This window comes from Carassius gibelio, chromosome A4 (genome assembly GCF_023724105.1).
Source record: "Carassius gibelio isolate Cgi1373 ecotype wild population from Czech Republic chromosome A4, carGib1.2-hapl.c, whole genome shotgun sequence".
Taxonomy (NCBI): Eukaryota; Metazoa; Chordata; class Actinopteri; order Cypriniformes; family Cyprinidae; genus Carassius; species Carassius gibelio.
The window spans coordinates 34108527-34132115 of NC_068374.1; the positions used below are offsets into that span (position 1 = coordinate 34108527).

Here is a 23589-nt window from a genome sequence, read left to right on the forward strand (position 1 = left end):
TTTTAACATGCACTTAGTTTGTTTTACAGAGGAACATAAAGCACATTGCTGTGCTTTAGCTTTGCACCTAGATTCTGTATTTTTTTTTACATTTAGCTTTCAGTTTGCAGCAAATAAACTGTTCAAAGATAACTTCTAAAGATGTGGATTGTGTAATCCAACAAACATGTCAACTTTGAGCTATTATGTGTCTTTAATAGAATTATTATAGTTGGCTTAAGATAAAAATAAAACAATAAAAAATATTTTCATCACTAAAAATGATTTCATCACTTTTTTATTTAAAAGAGAATTTTTTTGTGTGTTTCAGCTAGTTGCCAATGCAACATTTCTCATTCTCATTTAGTTGAGTTTAGACTAAAACTAAAATAAAAATATGGACATAATAAATGACAAAAACAATACAAATGTACAAAAATGTAAGTCAAAATAAAAACAGAAAATACAATAATGAAAACTGATTAACTGAAAGGGAAAACTAAACCGTTTAGATATTAAAAACAATAATGACTAAAAAATGATAAAATTATTAGTGAAAATTGAAAAAAAAATGTAAAAAATGAATTAAAATTTAAATAAAATTAAAAGTATAAACTATAGAGAGATAAAAAAACAAATCACAAAATACTTTATCTAAGTGAAAACAGAAAAATTCAACTATATTCATTCTCTCTCTCTCTCTCTCTCTCTCTCTTGCTCGCTCCCTTGCTCTATATATTTATATATATAATGTATGTGTGTTTAAACAAAAAAAATCATAGAAATGAAAAACACACTACAAAATGTATATATATTATCTATATAGACCTAAAAAAAAAAGACTAAAAAAAAACTAAAATTTACTAAAAGTTTTAACTAAAATTTACGTGAGTGACACTAACACAAGTCCTTTAAAATAACAGGTTTGGTTTGCATGCCATGTGTTGCATTAAAATGTGAAGGCTGATGGATTGCCTCTTCACAGTGAAATCAATTACTGTGAGTGTGTGTGTTTGATTAGCAGATGAGTATTTAATGTTTCATGCAGTAACGTTACCAGCTGAATCCAGTATGATATAAAGGGCTGATCCAGGTATTCCCAAAGCTCCTGTCATTTGGTTCTGCTTATTAATCCATTGTAAATGTCAGTTAACCTGTTGAGCCAACAACTACTGTCTGCTTTGAGCAATGCAAATCAAATTTTACATTTTTCTTTTTAAATATGCATGCATGAGTCACTTTTGTCAACTTTAGGCTCTTTGCAAATGTATTCGTTTAAGTTAGAAGAGGTTCAGTCTTGTATTTTTTTTTTCTCTCTGTTGAACAATCTGCCATAAATCAGGGCTTCATTATGCTTCCAGAAGGCAGCTGTTGTCATGCTCAGAATCCATCCGGCCGATTTGTTTCCGCGTGACGGTAATGCGTCATGGCTGTAATCATTTTCTGAGATGCAGGACACGCCCCTCAAAACAGAAGTTATTTTTTTCTGGTCATGGAATGAAAATTTTTATTTTTATTTTTATTTTTTTAACATTTTTTTCATTTTTGTCGTTATCTTTATAGCTGTGATGCTGACTTTATTGAAAACTTTGTTATATTTATTGTATATTATATAACTGTTGTAATAATGACACAACCAGAAGTCTTTGTTAATGAAGTTGGTCGAGCGTCATGCTATGCATTAGCTTGGCATTTTATCTTTCTTTCCCTTGTGCCACAGTCTGATATGACATACTTGTGCACTGTAAGCACGATGCCCTCTTGAACGTCCCCTCTTAAGGCCATTACCGCAGGAGAATAATAAGCTGTATTTTTCACCACATTTGTGCATGCAGCAGTCACATCAGACATTCAGCGACTAACAAGCCACTCCATCAGCTCCTCCTGGAGACACACACTTGTGCTTTCAATTGAGATGTTATGACAGTCCTGCAAGTCGTCGTTCTCTAATCAGCATGTGGGCGATCGTGGAAGAACCATTGGATGGGTTTTTTTGAGAGCGATGCGCCTTTATCCAATCAGAACCAGCGCTTGGGTTGAATGGATTCTGAAGCTCTCGGTGGGAGCCGCTCTTTCGGCCCATCTGCCTTCAAATGAGCGTCTTGTTTTTGCTCTTGCACGGTCTTCCTGTCATGCTTTTTAGGACAAAAGAGCCAGAATGCAGCCCTGCCATTACTGACACCACAACAGCCATCTGCAGCGGTTACTGTTAGCAACACCAATGCCGTGAGCGAATCTGTGTGTTTTTGTGCTTGCAGTGGAGGAACCACTTGACAGCTTTATCAAGTGGTTTCCTGACTGTGTTGGTGATGTAATGTACTGGAGATTGCAGGAGCAGGTGCAATTAACACATTATGAGGCACATTAGATTACATACAGTACTGACCTACACCAAAATAAGTATTGCACTGGAGTTTTACTGTGTAACTGATGTATACATCAAACACTAATCATGTAAATCCTGCAGTATACACGGTTAACATTATTTACCCCGAATCAGAGTATGTTTGCTATAACAAAACAATGCATCTTGTGTCATTTACATGAGAAAAATCATGCATACAAACACACAAATGTCTTCCTTAAGTATGATGTGCAAAAGACTGGTTTGAATGCATTATATCACAATGCTGGAAGATATTCGGATGAAATATACTACTATTAAAGGTTTTAAGGGTTAGTAAGATTATTTTATAAAAGGTATTATTGCTTTTATTCAGCAAGAAGTGAACAAAAGCTGTAAAGACATGTATAATCTTATAAAAAAGAAAAAAATGCATATACACATATATAAATGCTGTTCTTTTGAACATTATATTCATTAAAATCCTGGAAAAAATAGTATTGTGTCAAGGTTTCTACAAAAATATTAAGAAGCACAACTGTTATTATCGATGATCATAAAAAAAGTTTAATGTTTGATTGAGGATCAAGACCAAAGGCCAAAGTGTCTAAAACCATTTGAAACAGACAATCTCAGACAAGCAAACCATCTTGGGCTGATTTACAGTGTTTGTTTGTTCAATAGACTGTCTTCACTTTCATGTATAATTTATACATGAAATTATTATAATGCTAACATCAGAGTGTGAGTGCTAACTGATGCTACTCAATCACGTGCTGTAAGGCGATGAATATTTTGTGATGTGGAAGTAAATGAAACTGAAGTATGAGTATTAAGTGAATGGACTTTGTTTCATTTGGACAATTATTATAATTTGCATATGGGAAATATTGACTGGCTGACTATTTAATAGGTAAAAATGGGTAATAGCACGGTCGGTACATGTCCTAATAAGTGCTAGTGTTTTTTGTGTCACGTGCCAGTCTGTGCTATGACCTCTCATAGACTCCCAAATTGGCTTTGCTTAACCCGCTTATGAATTTTACAATCACTTATTCTGGAAGCAATCTTTTTGAAAGAATTGCTCTCTGATTAAGGAACAAATGAGGGGATTTGCACTTTATTTCCATTTGCACAGTTGAAACGCCTTCAGTAAATTCTCCATGGGCGGCTTATATTGGCCCTTTTTCTTAATAAGATAAGCCTGTCCAGGATTTGGTGCTTTTTAGAAACAAAATTTCCCCTAAACTACACCCAAGCGTGTGTTGTTTTTTAGATGTGAATGCCATAAACGTTTATTCTCCGCTGGTTGTTCTTTGGAGACTTTTAAAATTGAGATTTTATCAACACATTGACATTTGCAGTGGGCCCGGTATCTCTTTCAAACAGTACGCTGTTATGAACGCTTCACAATGAACGAGTACATCCTCTATTTCAGATGACATGTGACATATTTATTCATAATTAGACATTTACTAATTACGAGTTGGGCTTCCAGATCGGATGATAGCAGAGAGAGGTTCATTCAGTCAGAGATGATTCATATGATTCATCTAAAATGAAATGCATCATTAGCTGTAGGACTGGCAGCAATGGCTCATCTCATTCATGCATTTATAAATGTCTTTCTAAATAGTGTTTGAGTTTTTAAGAAGATACTTCATCCCAAAATTGCTCACCTTCATGTTGTTGCAAGCCTGTTTGAGTTTCTTTCTTCTGTTCAACACAAAAGAAGATATTTTTGGAGGAATTAAATATTTTATTATTATTATTATTCGGTCATGTGGTTGATTGGATAATGATAACCAGTGGCCAAATAGCTTTTTAGACATTTTTTTTTGCATTCACATCTGGCTCCATTCTAATATGAAATTCCCACTTTTTATAATTCAGTCAATTCCAATGAAAAATATCTTGTTTCACTGCGTTACACCATTTTACAGATTTCAAATTGGTTGTGAAGACCATTTTATTTTTTACAACCATTTGTTGGTACAGCAAAGCATTGAATAACTCGCTTTTGACATTGAAAATTATTGTGTATTTATTGTCATCATTGCTATTTTTTGAGTATAATCATAATTTCCCATGTTTTCAATCTGGGAAAAACAGACAAATAGCTTTTTTAGCCATTCTTTGGCATTCAAATCTGGCTTAATTCTAATATGAAATACCTACTTTTCAAAATTCAGTCAATTCCATTTTTCTTGTCGAATATCTTGTTTCACTCTGTTACACCATTTTACAGAAGTCAAAGTGCTTCATGACATCCATGAAACATTCCAACTCTTTACGTTGAAAATGATTTCAGATATCTCTAGAAATGGCCTTTTTACATTTATACCACATTTATTTTGTATCAGCATTTCCCATAGTGCCAACCTTGATTTTGACTTTGAAAATGAGTTTGGAGATTCGACTTATCGGCCAAAAAGAAAAACGTATCGGCTGATGCTAATAATTAAAAATGCTGATAATATTGGCCTTCCCGCTAATAATTTGCATTTCTCTTGTGTTTTGATTTTGAAAATCACCACAGCATACATGATCATCTAAGTTACACCACCAAAACCTCTCTTCCAGGTCAATCTTTCTGTCATGAGTAGTGTTGTCAAAAGACCCGGTACTTCGGTACCAAGTTGGTACTAAAATTTTAATGTCACGGTACCAGGTTTCTTTAACCTGTTAGCTCATGATAGCTTTCATGATATCTTCAGATTTGAAATAGAAACTCATAAGACATGTGACTTTCAACCCATTACTTTTCTAGATTGCTCCAGGACTGATTTTATGTATATTATATCAAATAAAAATAAATTCAGTGTTGTAAAAAATGTTTCAAGGCACTTCAGTGTCTATAACTCTTAATATTTTTGAGCATTATCAAATCTGGTTGATAAAAGTAAAGCCCAAAGCGTCTTCTTTCCAAAGAAACCAAAATTATTTGTGTAATACACTGAAGTAAGGAACTGTTACAATTTTAAGTTAGGTAGAGCACCTTCAGCTGTGAGTCCCATAATGGATGGTGCTAGCTAACAGGTTTTAATGACCCGGTCAACCCGGTTCTTGATGCATACAGCGTTATGATTTCCATGAAGCAGAAAACGCGGACGAAATCTCAAAATCCAGTCATGAAAATGAAACTTACATTTTAAAATGGACAGTCACAGAATTTGTCAAAGTTAGCATAAATAAATCAAATCAAATCTCCATATGGAGCAGTATCTGTAAATGTTAAGCCGCACAAGTGGGTTGAAATATGAATCCTGCATGTTCTGCGCGTCTCTGTGTGAATGAATGAATGGTTTGTTTACTACATAGACTGAAGCGCGTGACGCTTGCAGTAATTTCAGCATCTGCCGTCTCAGTGAGGACGTAAATGCAGTCACTTCACAAGCATTTTACTGTTTAGTTTGAGTAAAACCAGTGTCAGTTTAAAAGTCTTCACGTCCACCCATCTGTTGAAAACATTTAAAAAATAAATCACACAATATTTCTTCCATGTTTAAATTTTAATACCAAATCCCCTTTATTTACCAAAAAATGTTTACATTTCATTAAGACAAATAACATTATTATATTATTATTATTATAATTTTTTTTTTTTTTTTTTTTTTAAATTATATTACTTGTAGAAAAACTTTAAACACAATTTTAAATAAGTATAAAGAATGGCATTGGTTTTATTTGTAGTGATAAGTGTTTTTTTTTCCAATTAGCATATTTTTGTGTTTTGCTTTGGTACCGAAATTGGTACCGAGAACCCTGGATTTTCGAATACTGAAATTTTGGTACCGTGACAACACTAGTCATGAGTGTGTGTGCATGTCAAGGAAATAAATGTTCTTCTGGAAAGCTCTGCTTTGAGAGGGTAACGGGAGGGTGTGAGGGCATGCTGGCCTTTCAGAAAGGTCGGCCGCGGGCCGCAGAGAGCATGTGTGAATGGCAGACGGCCCGCCGGGAGCAAACGCTTCATTGTTCATTTTCTCCCTGAGCTTTTAAATGCCCACAGGAACGCAGAGCATTGTTTATTTCCACAAGAACCTTTTAGTGAATGTGAAGCTAAATTTAGCCACTGGTTCACGTCAATTATTGCCACCTTTTATTCAGTGTTCTGGGACTGTATGGACATTTAATCATCATAATGGCTGGACAGACAACTCGTGCATTTTTTTCTTGTTAATAGTTGCGTTCAGAAAGCAATACTAGCACACACTATATACTGCATTAAGTTTACTGTATTCTTTATAATATAGTACACTGTATAAAGATTTTTGACTCAGTTTGCGTCTTTAAATAAAAAGAAATATAAATGTGTTGCTGGTATACTTTTTAAATTCATGCAAACTAAATTGAGACTGTTTTTGCTGTACAAGTGTAGAGTATGCGCTTTACCAAGCAAATGTGTTTTTATGTACTGAAGTTTACAAACCCGTCTGTGCGAATGTGTTCCCTGATGTCAAGAAAATGAATCTGCGTCGTGTTTAACGCCTTACAAAAAGCCTTTCAGAGCGATGTCATGCTGAGGAGATTCGTGAAGACGTGTGCTTTCTTGACAACTCCTCAATCATCTCTGGTTGATGTCCTTGAGTGGTTTTAAGGTTTAGGGCATCTCGCAGCAGCTGGACATGTCCACCTGTTCTCCGGCACATCTGCGCTCCCTGCAGGCTTGGCAGAGGTAGAGAACAGACACAGCCCTTCGGTGACCGAAACAAGTCAAGTGTGTCTTCCTCACCCAAACGCAGCTCTGAGTGACACAGAGAGACTATGTTATGCAGTCATTTATGTATGCGTGAAGCCGTCCCACAGCGGTCTATACGTGACACAGTGTATCATGTATCCTCCTGATACAGTGTGGAGGAGGGTTAACTACGGCTTGCTGTTCATATTTATAATTATTATACTTTTTTTTTCTGTGAGGATTGTATGGACGCCTCTTTCTGCCATCGAATAAAAATAATAGGAAGATAAATACAACCTTTTATCTTGCAATAAAGACTTTTTTCTAGCATTGCTAGTTTATACGCCATCTTGTAATACTGACTTTTTTCTCTTAAAGGTTTAGTTCACACAAAAATGAACTGTTTTATTCACCCCCGAGGTGTCCTAGGTTTATATGACTTTCCTCTTTCGGACGAATCCAGTCACAGTTCTATAAAAAATTGAGAGTTGCAGTGCATCAGTCCAAAAGAAGTTCAATAAAAAGCGCCCATCCATAAAAAGAAAGAAGAAAGTCATATACAAATAGGATGCCTCTAGGGTGAGTAAAGCTCAGCCTAATTTTCATTTTCCGATAAACTAACACTGTTTTTTTTGCAGTTCTGACTTCTTATTGTGAGTTTATTTCTTGCACAACTGACTCGTTTTTTTCTTGCAGTTGCAAGTTAAAATTTTGCATTTCAGTTTTTTTTTTCTCACAATTCTGACTTTTTTCTGACTTCTTGCGATTGCGAGTTTATATCTTTAAATTCTAGCTTTTTTTCCTCAGAATTGAGATATAAACTTGCAATTGTGAGTTATAAAGTCCATTTCTGAGGGGGAAAATGACTGTTTTCTTAGAATTGCAAGTTTATATCACTCGGTTCTGAGAAAAAAAAAAAGTCTGAGTTGTAAGATAAAATGTCACATTTACCTTTTTTATTTTTTTACTTAGTGGCAGAAAAGCTTCCATAAGTTTGAGAGCGTAAAATTTCCTCTAATTTAAACCTTAATCCAAGTTTATTGAAAGTTTTGGTTCGGTTCCACACATCAGTTCTTCTGAACAGTTTTAAGCTAGTCACTTTGGTTATTGAAGCAGTTATTGAAATAAGATGCGGCAGCAGAGGCAGAAGCCCACGCAGGCACACCGAGCGACCGGACAGATGATGGATTGACAAGCAGGTTGGTAAAGTGATTAGCATCCTTCCAGAGTGAGTGTTGCCTTGGCAACAGTAAATTAACCATAAAACAGTGCGAAAACCATGAGCCCAGTCGTCCCAAACGGTTTCAGCATCCAAATTTTTGTCATCAATCAGTAGAGCCAATCGTATTGCTCTCAGCAGGTTTCAAATGAACAGACTTTGAGATGAAAAGCACAAAAGGACACTTTTTGCTAGAGCAGTAATCGGGCCTTAAAAGTTATGCCCGACAGGTTTCCACCCGAAAGTACATTTTGATTGACAGCTTTTTAAAAGCCCGAACATGTTTACAGCCCGACATTATTCAAATGTACGCACACACGCAGCTCTTTTTCCTTGTGTCAAGAATTAGTCATTTATACATGTTTTAACATAATTTATTCATAACTAACGTAGACTAGGCAACTTGGAAGTTGGAATAAAGAAAGAAAATAAGTCCTCTGTAACATCGTAACATCTCAGCACTCTAAATAGACATAGGCTCATAGCCTATAAGTAGACCAACGCACCAATAAAAACGAATTTTTTTAAACAAATTAAATTAAGATACATTATTAATTTAAGATGGGTATTTGGCAATAACGAAATTAAGATAAAGGCTCCGCCGGATTTGCTTCGCCACTAGCAGCTGACATTTAATAAAAGAATAATTCCAACATTCGCGTAAATACTCTGTCCACATTATGCATTTACTCAATGAATATTTAGTTATCATTTAAAAAAAACCTTTACTTTAATGATTGAATCCACTGTAGATGTCTTCAGCGTGCTCCTGCGCTCACTGATGGTGCGTCATTATTCTCATTATAAACACAGTCAAAACTTTTCCAAACCTCAGACTTTGCTTTAGTTGCTGGTGCTACCAAAACGTAATCGCCAGAGGCAAGCCTCCATTACACCTAGGCTACTCAGCATCCATTTTTGCATCTTTCTCGCGCTAAGTCCGCGTAAGACGATATAAATTAAGATCTTCAGCTCTACTTTTTGCATCTTTATTGCAAGCAATCTTGCGGTTCATAAAGAACCTTTTCACTTTTCCATGAATGCATCTGTTAGTGTCTTGTTTGGCCTAATCTAATCTAAAAGTGCTCTTTTCCTTGTTTTAACTTTTAAACCGAGCCAAAAAAGCCATAGGCCTGTGTGTTGTCTCTGAAACACAGTAGACTTTAATGAACCTATATGCATTTATGGTGTAATTACTACATTTTAGTATAATCCATGCACATTTTACCCGCGGACAATGCGCTGTCACTTTAATTCAGTGCGTGCAGCACGACAAATGTACACTCTGTTAAAATGAATGTTCACATAAGTGCCGTGAATCAGGCAGTTCATAATGGTTTAACGTGTTTAGACCTAGCCTAAAGTCATTATGGCCTGAGGTGATATTCATGCATGAATTAAACTGTTTATATATATATATGAATGTTCATGCTCAGTTTTTAAATGGAAATCTTCTAGCTTTATGAGCAGTTGATTTATTCTAATGGACGGAGTGTTATGTTAGTAAGTACCATCATTCGGTTATGTTTATTAAATTAATGCAGTATGTTTCAGCGTTGCAATCACGACTTAAGTAAAGATAAAGATATAGAAAACATTTGTTATACATATATTATCATACTTTCATTTTTTTGCATTTATGCTGAATTTATTTGATTCTTGGATTTTTATGCATTAATGCATGTGTGAGTGTTTTGTGAAGTTCCCCTCAACCTTGATTCGTTGGCCTCAAAGCATGACCAGCACGCCTCAGTCGGTCCGCATGTCACCCAGCAGCCCTGTGACTCTCCATGTGAGAGAGAACCTCCTTTATCTGCTGTGAACGGCCTCCTCTGTCCTCTCACAGCTCTGTCTGTGTCGAATTGTGTTTATTGAGACGTCGGCGCCTCATGGCAGAGAGGAAGAGGGTGGAGAGGAGAGACTGAGAGAGTGGGCGTATGTCTGTCTGTATGCTCTTGTGATCGGGGCGTATGACTGCTGAAAGCAGCCGCACTGACTACATGCTTGGATCAGTGATAAACAGCAGGAGTAGAGAGAGAGAGAGAGAGAGAGAGAGAGACAGGATTGAGGCGATAGAGAGCCACCGGCGACCCCAGGAGAGACTGACAGACAGAGACAGATACAGTATGTTGAAGTTCTGCACCACCCCTCGCTCAAGGTGTGTAGCTGTGTGCGTGTGTGTGTGTGTGTGTGTGTTTGCTGCTGAGGAGATTTCTGGGTAGATGTCATCTGGTTTCATATGGATTACATTATATTAGACTCTGTCCTGTTGGGAAATCAGACTAAAAGCAGATTCTGATGGAGACGTCAACAGCTTGGTAGACCATATTGGTCAAACAAGTGTGTGTGTGTGTGTGTGTGTATGTGTGTGTTTATAAATAATAACCAGTTTAATAAATCATTTTATTACATATATTTTTAAATATTTTATTTATTTTAAATAAACCATTATTGGGTTGGACATTAATTAATAATCATTATTAATTGACTATCATTATGATTTATTATCATTACTTTCTATATTATTATAAATATTTATATTATTTGAATGTAATTATAATTCATATTTATATAATTTTCTCATTTGCTGCAATTTAATAATTTCTTTTTAAAATGTATTTTCTATTCCTTTTTTAAAATCAGATATTGATTCACCTATTTATTTATTTTACACATTTTTGAAATATATAGTTCTGAGTGTAACAGAAATCATATATCACAGTGTGTGTGTGTATATGTGTATATATATATATATATATATATATATATATATATATATATATATATATATATATATATATATATATATATATATATATATATATATATATATATATATAAATTTCTCAAACTAATTTTTTTAAAAATAATTTTATTGTTTTTTTGTTTGTTTTGTTTGTTTTTTGTAAAAAGGGTTACGAAAATTATGAATCAGTTTTATTTTAATTAATTATTTATTTTTTACTTCAGGCCACAAACCAAAAGGTCTAAGTGCTGTTGTAATATAGCAGCCACTTACACACATGACAACACCTCAGTTCAGTTCTGCATGTTTAACACATGTTGTGACACTGCCAGGAAAGAGCCTGCATGTGTCCACCAGTGTTGGCTGTGCAATGAAACACTGAATGTGATGCTATGGTTGTCTCCTCTCCATTGGATGATCATGTTCCATCATCGTGATCTTTCTCTGCAGGGCAGCACGTGAATCCCGCGGCTCGTTCAATCATTTCAATCATCAAACGGCTCTTTATCGAGTGTCAGAGTGTGAACAGCAGTCTCACATGTCTCTAATTCCCACAATTCCTGTGTCTTTTCTCTCCTGCAGTCACAATGAGAGAAAGGTGACCTGCAAGCATCCCGTCACAGGCGTTCCTTCGCAAGACAACTGCATCTTTGTCGTCAACGAACAGTGAGTCATTTCTTTCTCTCTCTTCAGTTTCCTGCAGCACTGAGTCAGAAACAGTGTGCTTTGTCTGAACTTCACACAGAAATCACATTCATGTTGTCTAATGTGTTTCTCTACAGCTGTAGCACTGAGAGACCGGACAGTAATGTTTTGGAGTGTATTAAATATTGGTTAATAGGGGGAAAAAAGAAACACAAAAAATTATATAATTAGTCAAAAGATTGTTTTTCTGGGTCATTCAGCACAAAAAGTCATTATTATTCCCATTTGTTGACTGATGGGTACATGAGGGAATCTCACAAAAATATGGTCAAAAAAAAAAAAAAAAAAAAAAATATATATATATATATATATATATATATATATATATATATATATATATATATATATTACTTTAAATTATTGTGAAAATTTATTTATTAGAATTATTAATATTTAAGTATTATTATAATTCATATTTATTTATTTAAAATTCTTTCTCTGTAATTTATTTTAATATCTAAAATATAATAATTATTTACAATATATTTTTGTTATTTTTTATATACCTGTTTTTAATGACATTTATGAATAATTCTCACTTATTTTATTTTTTTCTGAATTTTATAAATGTATAAATATTTACATGTGGGTGTTATCAATATACAATTTATAATTGTCCATCCTTTATTTATTTAATACGTTTATATATAATTAATAGTAATTTTAATTGATGTATTTTCTGTGTGTGTTTTGCAGATTTTGCACTGATGTACAAATGATCTCTTTGAATTTTGGATGCTTTGATTTGATTTTAAGATTTTAAAAATGTAGTTGCAGTATACATAAATATATAAATATGTATGTATAGAACATAAATAATTTACATTTATGCATCATGTAAATCTAGTTCTTCTGCAGCTCATATTAACCCCAGAATCACTATATCTTTCTATAAATATTTTCCTTTTTGAATGAGATTAATCCGAAAGCATTGCTATTCTCAGCCCGTCTGCTAATGGACAACGTGTTACTATTTGTGTGCGTGTTTGAAAAGAGTGAGCCACTAAATAGTCAACACACCCCCCGATTTTCACACAAAGCTACTAGCAATTACCAGGCCGGCGTTTAATAAAGAGCTGAGGAGATGATTACGTGAAGTCATGACTTTCTTCAGCTCTCCTCCTCTTCACATCTCTCCTCTCCTGTCTCCTGATAACTGCTCTCAAACCTCTGTAAGAGAATGAAGTCTCTAAACTTCATCTCGCTCTCTTTCTCTTTCCTTTTCTCATGCGTCCTCAAGCAAAGTCAACCGCAATCTCTGCAGTCCCTGTTCGCAGATAAACTTCAGATGCTCTCGCTCTGAACAGAAGATGCAGAAAGAAACATTTGTGCACCAGATTAGTCTTTGATGAAGACGTGCGGCATGAGGGTGTTTGCTGTCGTTTCTTTTCAAACCTGTTTGACTTTGTTTCTTCCGTCGAAAACAAAAGAAAATCTCCTGCTGCTTTTCCATAAAACAGACACTTTGAACCTCCAAAGATGCGGTAAAAAAAAAAAATTTGCACCATATTCCAGGTAGTGGTGTAAACTAAAACTATTAAAATATTTATATATATATTATATATTATATATTATATTATATATTATATATGTTATAATATTTTTATATATGTATAATTTTTTTATATATATAATTACTATTAAATCATGTATAAAATATAATTGAATTTCAATAAATAAAAATGAATGTACAAAAAATCTAAATGCAAAAATTAAATTAACATTTATATTAAATTTCTACTCAAAATTTTCCAGATTATATATGTATGTTTGTGTATATGGGTGAAAAAGTGTAATATATTGTATAAAAAGTGTTTAAGAATAAAAAAGTGTAATACTGCTTTAGTTCCCCCAACCCCAACCACCCCCCCCCCCCCCACCAAAAAAATGCAAAACATTTTCAGTTTTATTTAATTGCAATTTTGTTTTTGTTTTTCGGAGCAAAAAATTAATACCATACATTTCCCCTGATTTACAGAAGACACCCAGTAAAATGTCATTCAGTGTTACAATCTTGTCAGGCATATTTACAACAAAAATCTATTTATGACACATTAAAAGACTAATTACTTTCACCCCAAATAATAAGGAGTTGTAATTTTACATTTTTAACATTTGCCACTATCCTAGGTTTTGCCCATTTGTCAGTAAGAATTTTGTACTAATTTAAAACACAGTAAAATTTAATATGCTCCATTATTCTTTTAGATATTTTAATAAGTGCACGTCAGAATAAGCATGTTGTTTGAATTTTTGCATAAATATTGTGTTACACTGAATGAGAATGTAACATTATTTCAACCAAGTTTTGACATTTTATTCTCCAAAAACTTATTTGAAACCTTAAAAGTAGACATTTTACTAACATTTAATGTGCTTTCTATGGACACAAAATCACTTTTGTACATTTTGTACATTTCAACGTCTTTGCAAACGATGAGAGTACATTCATTTTTGATTGAATGAGTTTTTCAGAGAGGACTGAACACAGCGAATAATGAGAGAAGTAAACTCATTTAGATTTGCTTTGCTGCTGATGGCAGGACCCTTGTTTCTACCCGTTTCAATTATCACCTCCATCTTGCTTTTCTGTGAAGTCGGTGTTAATGAGATTTGCACGTATCTTTACTCGACGGCGTGAGAAAGTCTCACTCTGAGGTGTGTGTTTGTGCACCGTGTGAGATCATCTGAAACGTCTGGGTTTTCCTTTAGCTCCAGATCTTTTCTCATCTTTTTGATTGGTTTGTTGCTGAGGTTTAGAGAGAAAACAGTTGCTAGCAAAAGAAATCAGGAGAAAGTGAGACATTGAGATGTTTTGGGTCCTTAGGGCATTTAATTAGACGTGAAATTGAAATTTTGGACATTCAGCTCCCTGTTGTCAAGTCATAGATTCGTGTTTCAGGCTGCATTGCATTTTAATGCCATTGTCTTAATCAGTCGGACAATAAACGTTTCCAGAGTATCGACCGTTTTTTTTATTTTTATAATTTTTTTTATCTAATGTAAATAACATTTTAATACTTAAAAATTTCCACATTTTGTTCAAAATAAATTATTAAAAAGTGTGTGTGTGTGTGTGTGTGTATATATGTGTATATGTATATATGTATATATATATATATATATATATTATATTTAAAAAAGATTATAATTCACATTTTTATAATGGATTTTCGTGCTTTAAGACTGAAAGTCTGGATTTAGTGTTAAAACAATCAAATCTTAACATCAAATGCATATTAAAAATATTAAAAATAGATAGTTAACCGTAAAATGTGACACTTTTATTGGATTTGAGTTTCCCCACATTTCTTAAGTTTGCACAAAATCAGTTTTGAAATTTAAAAACGTCCAGAACTCCAAATTAAAAAATGATTTTTTTTTATTACAAATGTATTCACAATATTTTTTCTTTAGTTTCATATCATATTGTAATTTTTAAAAAATCTAATAATTCACATTCTTATGTATTTTCATACTTTCTGAGATTAGTGTAATAATAAAATCTAAGCATTAAACATTTGAAAAGCAGTAAAAATTTATTCTTTATAGCAAAATGTGATATTTTACAATTACTTTCACAAAATAAAGTGAAAAAAAATGTATAAGTTTTGAGTAGTTTTAAAATGACAGTGTTCTCACATTTCGTTTAATTTGCACAAAATCATTTTTGAAGAATATATTTAAAAGCGTCATAATCTTTTTCTTTATTGTTATATCATTTTGTAAAAAAAAATGTGTAATCACATTTATATAATATGATTTCATAATGGCTTTTCATTATGGTTGAAAGTGTGGGTTTAGTGGTAAAACAATAACGTTTAAACATGACATGCATTTGAATATATATATATATATATATAGTCATAGTAAAATGTTACATTTTTAATTAGGCTTTCATGTAACCAACATATTTTTAACTAATTGAATTTAAATATTTAAACACGTTGCACACTAGCTGTACTTTTATTTTATCTGATGTAAAAAAAAAAATATTTACACACACACACACACACACACACACATACATACACACACTGTATATATTAGACATTTTTACCGAAATGTCATTTCCGTGACATCTCAAATTACATAATATTTTCAGTAGCGTTCCATGGTGGAAATGGCATTTGAAACATTTTTAAACCAGGATTGGCTGATATGTTGATGACCATTTGCACTTGTTTGCACACCTCCTGTAATTAAACACAGTCACGTCAGAAAGCTGATGTTGTAAAGAGCAAGTGAGTGATGTGGTGCTAACCGCCTGACAGTTGCCCTGTGGCACTAATGGAAGAGGCTAATGGGTTTAAATACTTGGCTCTCCTGATAGTGAGATTACAGAGGCTCACGGCTCGCTTCTGCTGCTCCTGATCTGTTTTTAACTTCTGATCGTGTGATTTCACACAGAGCTTGTTATGAGAGTCAGAAACAGTCACTTTCGCTACACTGCGACACACGTCTGCAGCGTTCGGCCTGAAGTGCCCTCGTTTCTCATCATCATAGTGGAAGCTCATTAAATTACGCACTAATTTTTTCCACCCACCTCATATTTCCTCATTTTGTGGCGCTCTGTTGATGTATGAGGCCGTAATGGCGCTCGCTGGGCCGTACAAACTCTGACTAAAGCATCTGATGCCCTCTGTTACTGAAACCATTTTGAAAATAAACTCTTTTCAAACGATCCCTACTTTATTTAATTTTTGTAAACATTTTTTTTCTAAACTGTCCAGGTTACAAAATATTCAAACAAATGAAAAAAAAAACACTGAATTTGATTTAGTCGGTCGACTGATTTTTATTAAAATATTTGTTTAAACAGAGCATTATTTATTGTGTTGGCCAATATATACGTCACGGGAAGTCTGTTCATATATATATATATGTGTGTGTGTGTGTGTGTGTGTGTGTGTGTATGGAACTTTTTTTTTTATAAATTGCTAACATGTTATGCATATTAAATATAAATTAAATATGATTAATTTTACGCACTTTATGTATAATTTAAACAAAATTACACCATTGATTGGTTATTACAAAATATTATTTGTAATTTTTGAAGATTTGATATAAATACTTTTCACACACAAAAATTAGAAATGGTTTAATTTTAAAATGTAAATTCTAATTTTTTTTATTTTTAGTTTACATTTGAAATTAAGCTTTAATATTTTAAGATTGCAAGAGTAGGTTTAGGGGTAAAACAAGAAAATATAAACATTAAAGTGAAGCTGAACATTATTAAAAAAAAGACATTATAGTTAAACATGAAATAATTGGACAATTTTAATTGCAGTAGTTTTAAATTGTCTGCAAATAAATTTTCCCCACCTTATTTTTACTTTGCACAAAACATATATATATATATATATATATATGTATATTAGGGGTGTAACGGTTCACAAAATTCACGGTTCGGTTCGATACGATACACTGATGTCACGGTTCGGTTCGGTTCGGTTCGGTACGTTTTAGATACAGCAAAATGCAAAAACATCTAAACTTTTCAGAATGCCGCAAGCGCACCGCGGGTCATGTGACAAGAACCAACCAATCAGCTTCATCCTTTCCCATAACAACGTTGAAAGCTCAGCCAAGATGAAGGAACAGCTGATTATAGTTGTATATGGATTGCAATTTTGAAATAAATTTAGTAGCAGAGCTACTGCAAGCGATTTTTAGAGCTGCAAATCCATTTACCCTTTGCTGAAATTTCCGCGTCTCATGGAGAGAGCACGTCATTGTTGCTTAGCAAAGACAGACGCCTCATGAGCGCTTCTGCCCAAGCGCTTTGGAAAGGAGGAGAAAGACGCGCTTAGCGTTTTCCATGCGTTTTTAGGAGCGATATGTGAACGGACTCTAAGGCGCTCGCTCACTCAGCACGCGCTGAAGGCTCATTGCAAAATGTCTAATGCATTTAACAGACCAGAAATATAAGATCCTAAAATAACCAACAGGTCTGGTGTTTGGGTGCACTTTGGATTCCCTGTAAGCTATAATACTGGTGTCTAAATGCTGCAGGCATAGTTTGTTGCGTGCATGTTTCTCCTTTTTTTCGTCTTTTCCCAGATACTGACACAATAAGGTGATGTCGGCGTAAATGAGTTGACATGTTTCAAGTATTCACGCTGGTGTTTTTTTTTTTTTTTTTGAAGCAATGAAGCAACCGCGCGAAGCCCTCACTATATAGGATTTTAGAAAGAATGCAGAGCACTAGTGTAGTGTGCAAACTTACCACAGTGTGGATTTCAGAAAGTGTGCAAAGACTTCACGTGCACACTTACCATAACATGGATTTACAAATAATGTTCTAAGGAGGGGCTCTCATGCCACTCTGATCGAGCAGCTCATAGATGGAATCATGCATCTCAAACAATATGTTTGAGAGTCATCTTCTTTTTCTAGTCTGTTAAACGCATTGGCCATTTTGCAACGAGCCTTCAGCGCGTACTGAGTGAGCGAGCGCCTGACTGAGTCATAACATAACATAAACATATAAGTTGGTGTTTTCTTCTTCTTCGGGAGTGTCAGGGGCGTTGCCTGTTACGTCGTTTGGGTTATTGGGCTACCTTGTTGAACGCATATCATTATATTTCTCTTTTTTTTTTTCAAATATAATTAATTAGTCCAACGAACCGTTCGGTATGCATAATGCGTACCGCGTACCGAACCGAAAGCGTCGTACCGAACGGTTCAATACGAATACGCGTATCGTTACACCCCTAATGTATATATATATACAGATTAAATGTTTATAGAAAATGTTCACAGTTAGCATTTTATTTATCATAAATACACTCATGATATTGAATAACATTTACACTCAGTTGTGTTCAATAAAATAAAAAACTAAAATTACAACTTGATTGAAAATTAAAGAATAAAGAAAAGTCTATTAGCATTATGACTGCAGTACATCACGGCTAGTTTAGGTTGTTGTGCGACAGATTGAGTCGCCTTCAGCAACGTCACAACCTGCCAGAATCCAGCTGAGATGAATCAGGCCCGTGAGGCGACGGCGGATTTTAGGGGAAAACTTTGGTGCGAAAACCACAGGTGTCAGTGTAATTAAACAGAAAAATAATGTGAGCCGTATGTCTATCAGTTTCGTCATGGATCCAGTGTCTTGAGGCTAATAATTTTGCTCCATAATAATTTCTTCCACACCACCTTCATTCCTTTCTCGTATTTGTTCTCAAATGTTTCCTTGCTGGAAAACTCAAGTCATATCATCTCAAGTTGGAAATCTAGCTTAACCAACCAGGTCAACCTTTATCCCACCAGCATGATTAGCATGACCCTAAACCTAACCTAACCCTATTAGAAACCATATAAAACCAGCATTTAGAGTCTGAAACCGATTTTAGCTGGATTTTCCAGCAGAGTTGGCATTATATTTTCTTCATTGAACAGTTTCACTTAATGACCTCCTAGAAACCATTTAAAACCAGCGGCTACAATCAGAAACCGGTTTTAGCTGGATTTCTCATAAGGGATGCCATGAATCTTCTTCATTTCATGGTTTCAACCATATAAAACCAAGAGTTGCCATTAAAAGAGTCGCCATTAAACTTCTTCATTTGATTATTTCAGCCAATGACCCCCTTGTTGTAGAAACCATATAAAACCAGTGTCTACTGTGAGAAGCTAGATTTAGCTGGAGTTTCAAGTAGGGTTAAAATGAATCCTCTTCATTTGACTGTTTCAGGTAATGACCATTGTAAAACCACTAGATCTGTAGAAACCATATAAAACCAGCATTTACTATCAGAAACTGGTTTTAGCTGGATTTTTTGGTAGGGTTGGCATTTATCTTCATTTTATTGTTTCACTCAATGACCACCTATTGTAGAAACCATTTAAAACCAGTGTCTATTATAAGGTAAAGACCACCTGGAAACCATATAAAACCAGCAACTACCATGAGACGCTGGTTTTAGCTGGATTTTCCAGTAGGGTTGCCATTCATGCTCTTCATTTGACCATTTCAGTTAATGACCATTGTAGTTCTTTTGAAACTATTTGTCTATCATCAGTTAATGACCATTTAGAAACCATTTAAACCAGCGTCTACCGTCAAAAGCTGGTTTTAGCTGGATTTTCAAGTAGGGTTAAAATGAATCCTCTTCATTTGACTGTTTCAGGTAATGACCACTGTAAAACCACTAGATCTGTAGAAACCATATAAAACCAGTCATCAGTTAATGACCACCTAGAAACCATATAAAACCAGCATTTACTATCAGAAACTGGTTTTAGCTGGATTTTTTGGTAGGGTTGGCATGTATCTTCATTTTATTGTTTCAGTCAGTGACCACCTATTGTAGAAACCATTTAAAACCAGTGTCTATTATCAGGAAAAGACCACCTGGAAACCATATAAAACCAGCAACTACCATGAGACGCTAGTTATAGCTGGATTTTCCTGTAGGGTTGCCATTCATCTTCTTCATTTGAGCATTTCAGTTAATGACTAATGTAGTTCTGTAGAAACCATATAAAACCAATTTCTACCATCAGAAGCTGGTTTTAGCTGGATTTTCCAGTATGGTTGCCATTGATGCTCTTCATTTGACCATTTTAGTTAATGACCACTGTAGTTCTTTTGAAACTATTTGTCTATCATCAGTTAATGACCATTTAGAAACCATTTAAACCAGCGTCTACCGTCAAAAGCTGGTTTTAGCTGGATTTTCCAGTACGGTTGCCATGAGCCTTCATTTCATGGTTTCAACCATTTAAAACCAGCATCCACCATCAGGTTTAAGCTGGATTTTTTATGGTTTGCCATTTAATCATCATCTTTTGACGGTTTCATTGTTTTCAAAACCCCAAATGATTATACATTCAGTTCATTTTCTTTCTTTTTTTTCTGTTTTCTAGCCTGAATTGTGGGAAACTTGTCCATCCTGTTTTAAACAGGTAATGCTTTGCTGGGATCTCTGGTTGTTTTGTCCTTCTGTCTCATTATTTCTGCCCTGCTTTTTCAACTGGATTGCCTGATATCACTAATGTGGAGATATGTTAGATATGTCTTACCCACATTGAGTTTGAAACATCAATCTCTTTGTGTTGAAGTTGCTCTGTCAGAAATGAATTATGTTGTCGTCAGCCGCTTCGGCTGGGGTCCTGTAATCCCACGCATCATGATGAGACGGAGCACTTTGAATCTGTAAACAGTCGCGACTAACGCTGGACGGAGATGAAACACTCATTCATCACAAGTCACAACTTAGCAAACAGCACCATGGGGCTTGATGTACACGTGCCTCTGGTGGTCTCCCATCACATCTAGAGTGATGCCATTCTGCTCGTTTCTGCCATTAAGTGAAAGGCTTTGACTCTTTAACGTTAAGTTAAAATGGTTTTATGGTTGCCGCCAGTTTTGTGATATTTTCTTAACGTTCTTCGTGGCCTCTTGAGTTCAACCTCCTCAAATGATGCTGCCACAAATGAAGAGTTGAAGGGCGTGAGCAACAAATGATGGCAGACAGTGTTTTAAAGCCTGGCATGACTCACGCATTTTAGTGACCTCCAGTCGAGCTGGTGCCAAACCAACCCACACACCCTTCTGAACCTCCCCTTCGTCAATTATCTCTGGATTCAGCGCACTTTAGCCACTTGACATGGGGCTAATTTCACACTCGCTGCCACTCTTCCTCTAAAGACGGTGTCAGATGTCAGCTGAAAGATGGCCGCCGGCGTGGCTACCAAGCGCACGCCAAAGCTCATTATTTAAGAAGAGATTAATTAATGAACGCTAATAGCCATGTTGAATGCTTAATTTAATTTGAGATCAGCGGCCTGAAAGGTCGTACTTGGATCTGTGTGCTACCCTGACCCGACTTTCCACTCTGTTCTTCCTCAAATGTCTCCAGGATGGGCTGATATGTAGTGTTTTGTATTTTTCCTGGTGCTGGTGTGTGCATGACTGCTGACTCTTTTGACCATCTCACAAAGTGTCTCTTTGTGTTCGTTTCCAATGCAAAATCAGTTGCTTGTGTCTAAAGTCTTCAGTTGACAGTTTCAGTTCCAATTGAAAAAGCCTGAACCCTAACCCTAACATGGCAGGTGTCGTTTTTGAACCATCCGACTGAACCATTCCTTTAAATGCACAAATATGCATTTAACCTCCTGTTTAACCGCGGCTAATTTTCAGCCTTTTGTAAAACAGAAAGTGTTTTACAACCCAGAACGTGACCCAGAAGCCAGACAGCTCTTATATTTTACTCTTGTGTTTTCTCCTCTCCCTTGCTCCAAATAGCAGAGCTTTCCCTAGACGTCGTCGCTCTACCGTAGCGTCGAAATATAGGCCATCCCTGCGGGACAATGCCTCCCGATTGAGCGTCTGCATGCCGTGTGATTTCAGGGCTTATTTATTGTGTTTTCTCTTCACTTTTGTTAAATAAGACGGTGGAGTTTTCTTTAAAAACTTGACTTCTCTGGCGTTGGGTTTGCGTTTGCCCTTCTGCTTGACTGGGTCATAAACTGTAGATGTGGCATGTCAGAGCCGGAGATGGCGGGCCCTTTAAAGTTGTCAATTGTGTGGGAGTAGATCAGAGGAGACGTGGAGTGAGTAATTGCTTTGATGCATGGGGCCTGTCTCCTATCTTTCTCTAATTCTCATTCTCTCTCAATGCTGAAGTGCTTTGGCTTATTAAAGGCCTACAGAAGCTCAAGAACTTTCCTCATTCATCTGCACAGCAATCACTTGGCCTTCAGGGACTTCTTGGTCTTTTAAACCTGATGTCGTCCTTGGCAAAAATGCTGTCTGTTTTTGTTGATTGTATTTTTGTTGTATTTTGCAATTCGAAGTAAAAAGGTTATTTGTGCTTTAGACTAGATTTCAGTCATGCAAAATTACTTTGGATTCTGCAATGAATACTGACAACAGAATACGATGCTATTCTTTATTTTAAATAAATTACAAATACAAGGTAAATTAATCATGTAGCTTTGAAGATTGTAGTCTTTATTCTAAACAACGGGTAATTATCTGATATTTTCTCAGTGCATTGATAAAAAATCCTTCCAATTCCAACCAATACGCTCGTACAGGTCGTTTGTCCAAATCGCTGAAATACGACCCATCAGAGCGTATACTACAATTGCGCCCCTATTGGCAAAAGGTTGTTTTCATATTAATGTTTTGTTCTCTTTTTTTTTGCATTCTGATTTGCGTTTCGTGTAGCTCAGTTTATAGATTATTGCATTATACCTTGATATGCAATCATCCTATCATGGGTTTGATCCCAGGGAATGGACGTGCATGAAAATGTATATGCTCAATAAATAATAATTTAGCATGATTTCTGTGAGGGTTAGGTTTAGGGGCTTAAAAAGCGCACACATTGCATTTAAATAAACGTGCATTTTGATTGGTAATGGCGTTATACGTCATTTCATGATGACAGACGCAATGCGATACTGTTGTTATTTTTACGCCCGCTAGAGGGCGCTTAACTTTAAAACGTAAATATAGGTTGTAATAAGGGGCTTGCACAAACGACCTATATGGTCGTTTTTTTGTTGGAGGACAGACTCGCCAATTCATATGAAGCCAACTTGAAAAATTTGCGTGTAAACTTGCGTATACATTATGAATAAAATGTTACAATATTTCTAGATCACATTAATATATAAATATTGTAAATGTTGTCTAATATTTATATGGTAACACTTTATTTTACGGTCCCTTAACTAGTTGCAAATTACTAGAATATTAGCCATTTATTAGTACTAATTAAGCACATATTAATGCCTTATTCTGCATCCCTAATCCTACCCAATACCTAAATTTAACAACGAAATTACTAACTATTTATAATAATAATAATAATAAGCATCAAATTATGAATTTATTGAGAGGAAAGTCGTAGTTAATAGTGAATACGTTTTCCCTATTATAAAGTGTT

General features: G+C 35.0%; 1 protein-coding gene across 25 annotated transcripts in view; it reads left to right on the plus strand.

Annotated features, from left to right (window-relative positions):
- LOC127978662 (pleckstrin homology domain-containing family A member 5) overlaps positions 1–23589 on the plus strand; it is a 125578-nt gene that overhangs the window by 60118 nt on the left and 41871 nt on the right. For 15 of the 25 annotated variants that reach the window (XM_052583506.1, XM_052583474.1, XM_052583495.1 and 12 more), the window contains exons 4-5: positions 11552–11635; positions 20558–20596. In XM_052583506.1, the coding sequence (XP_052439466.1) occupies positions 11552–11635; positions 20558–20596 (123 nt within the window). Of the gene's footprint in view, positions 1–10309; positions 10382–11551; positions 11636–20557; positions 20597–23589 lie in introns of those variants that run through there. The other 10 variants (XM_052583523.1, XM_052583652.1, XM_052583647.1 and 7 more) reach the window with 3 other exon arrangements.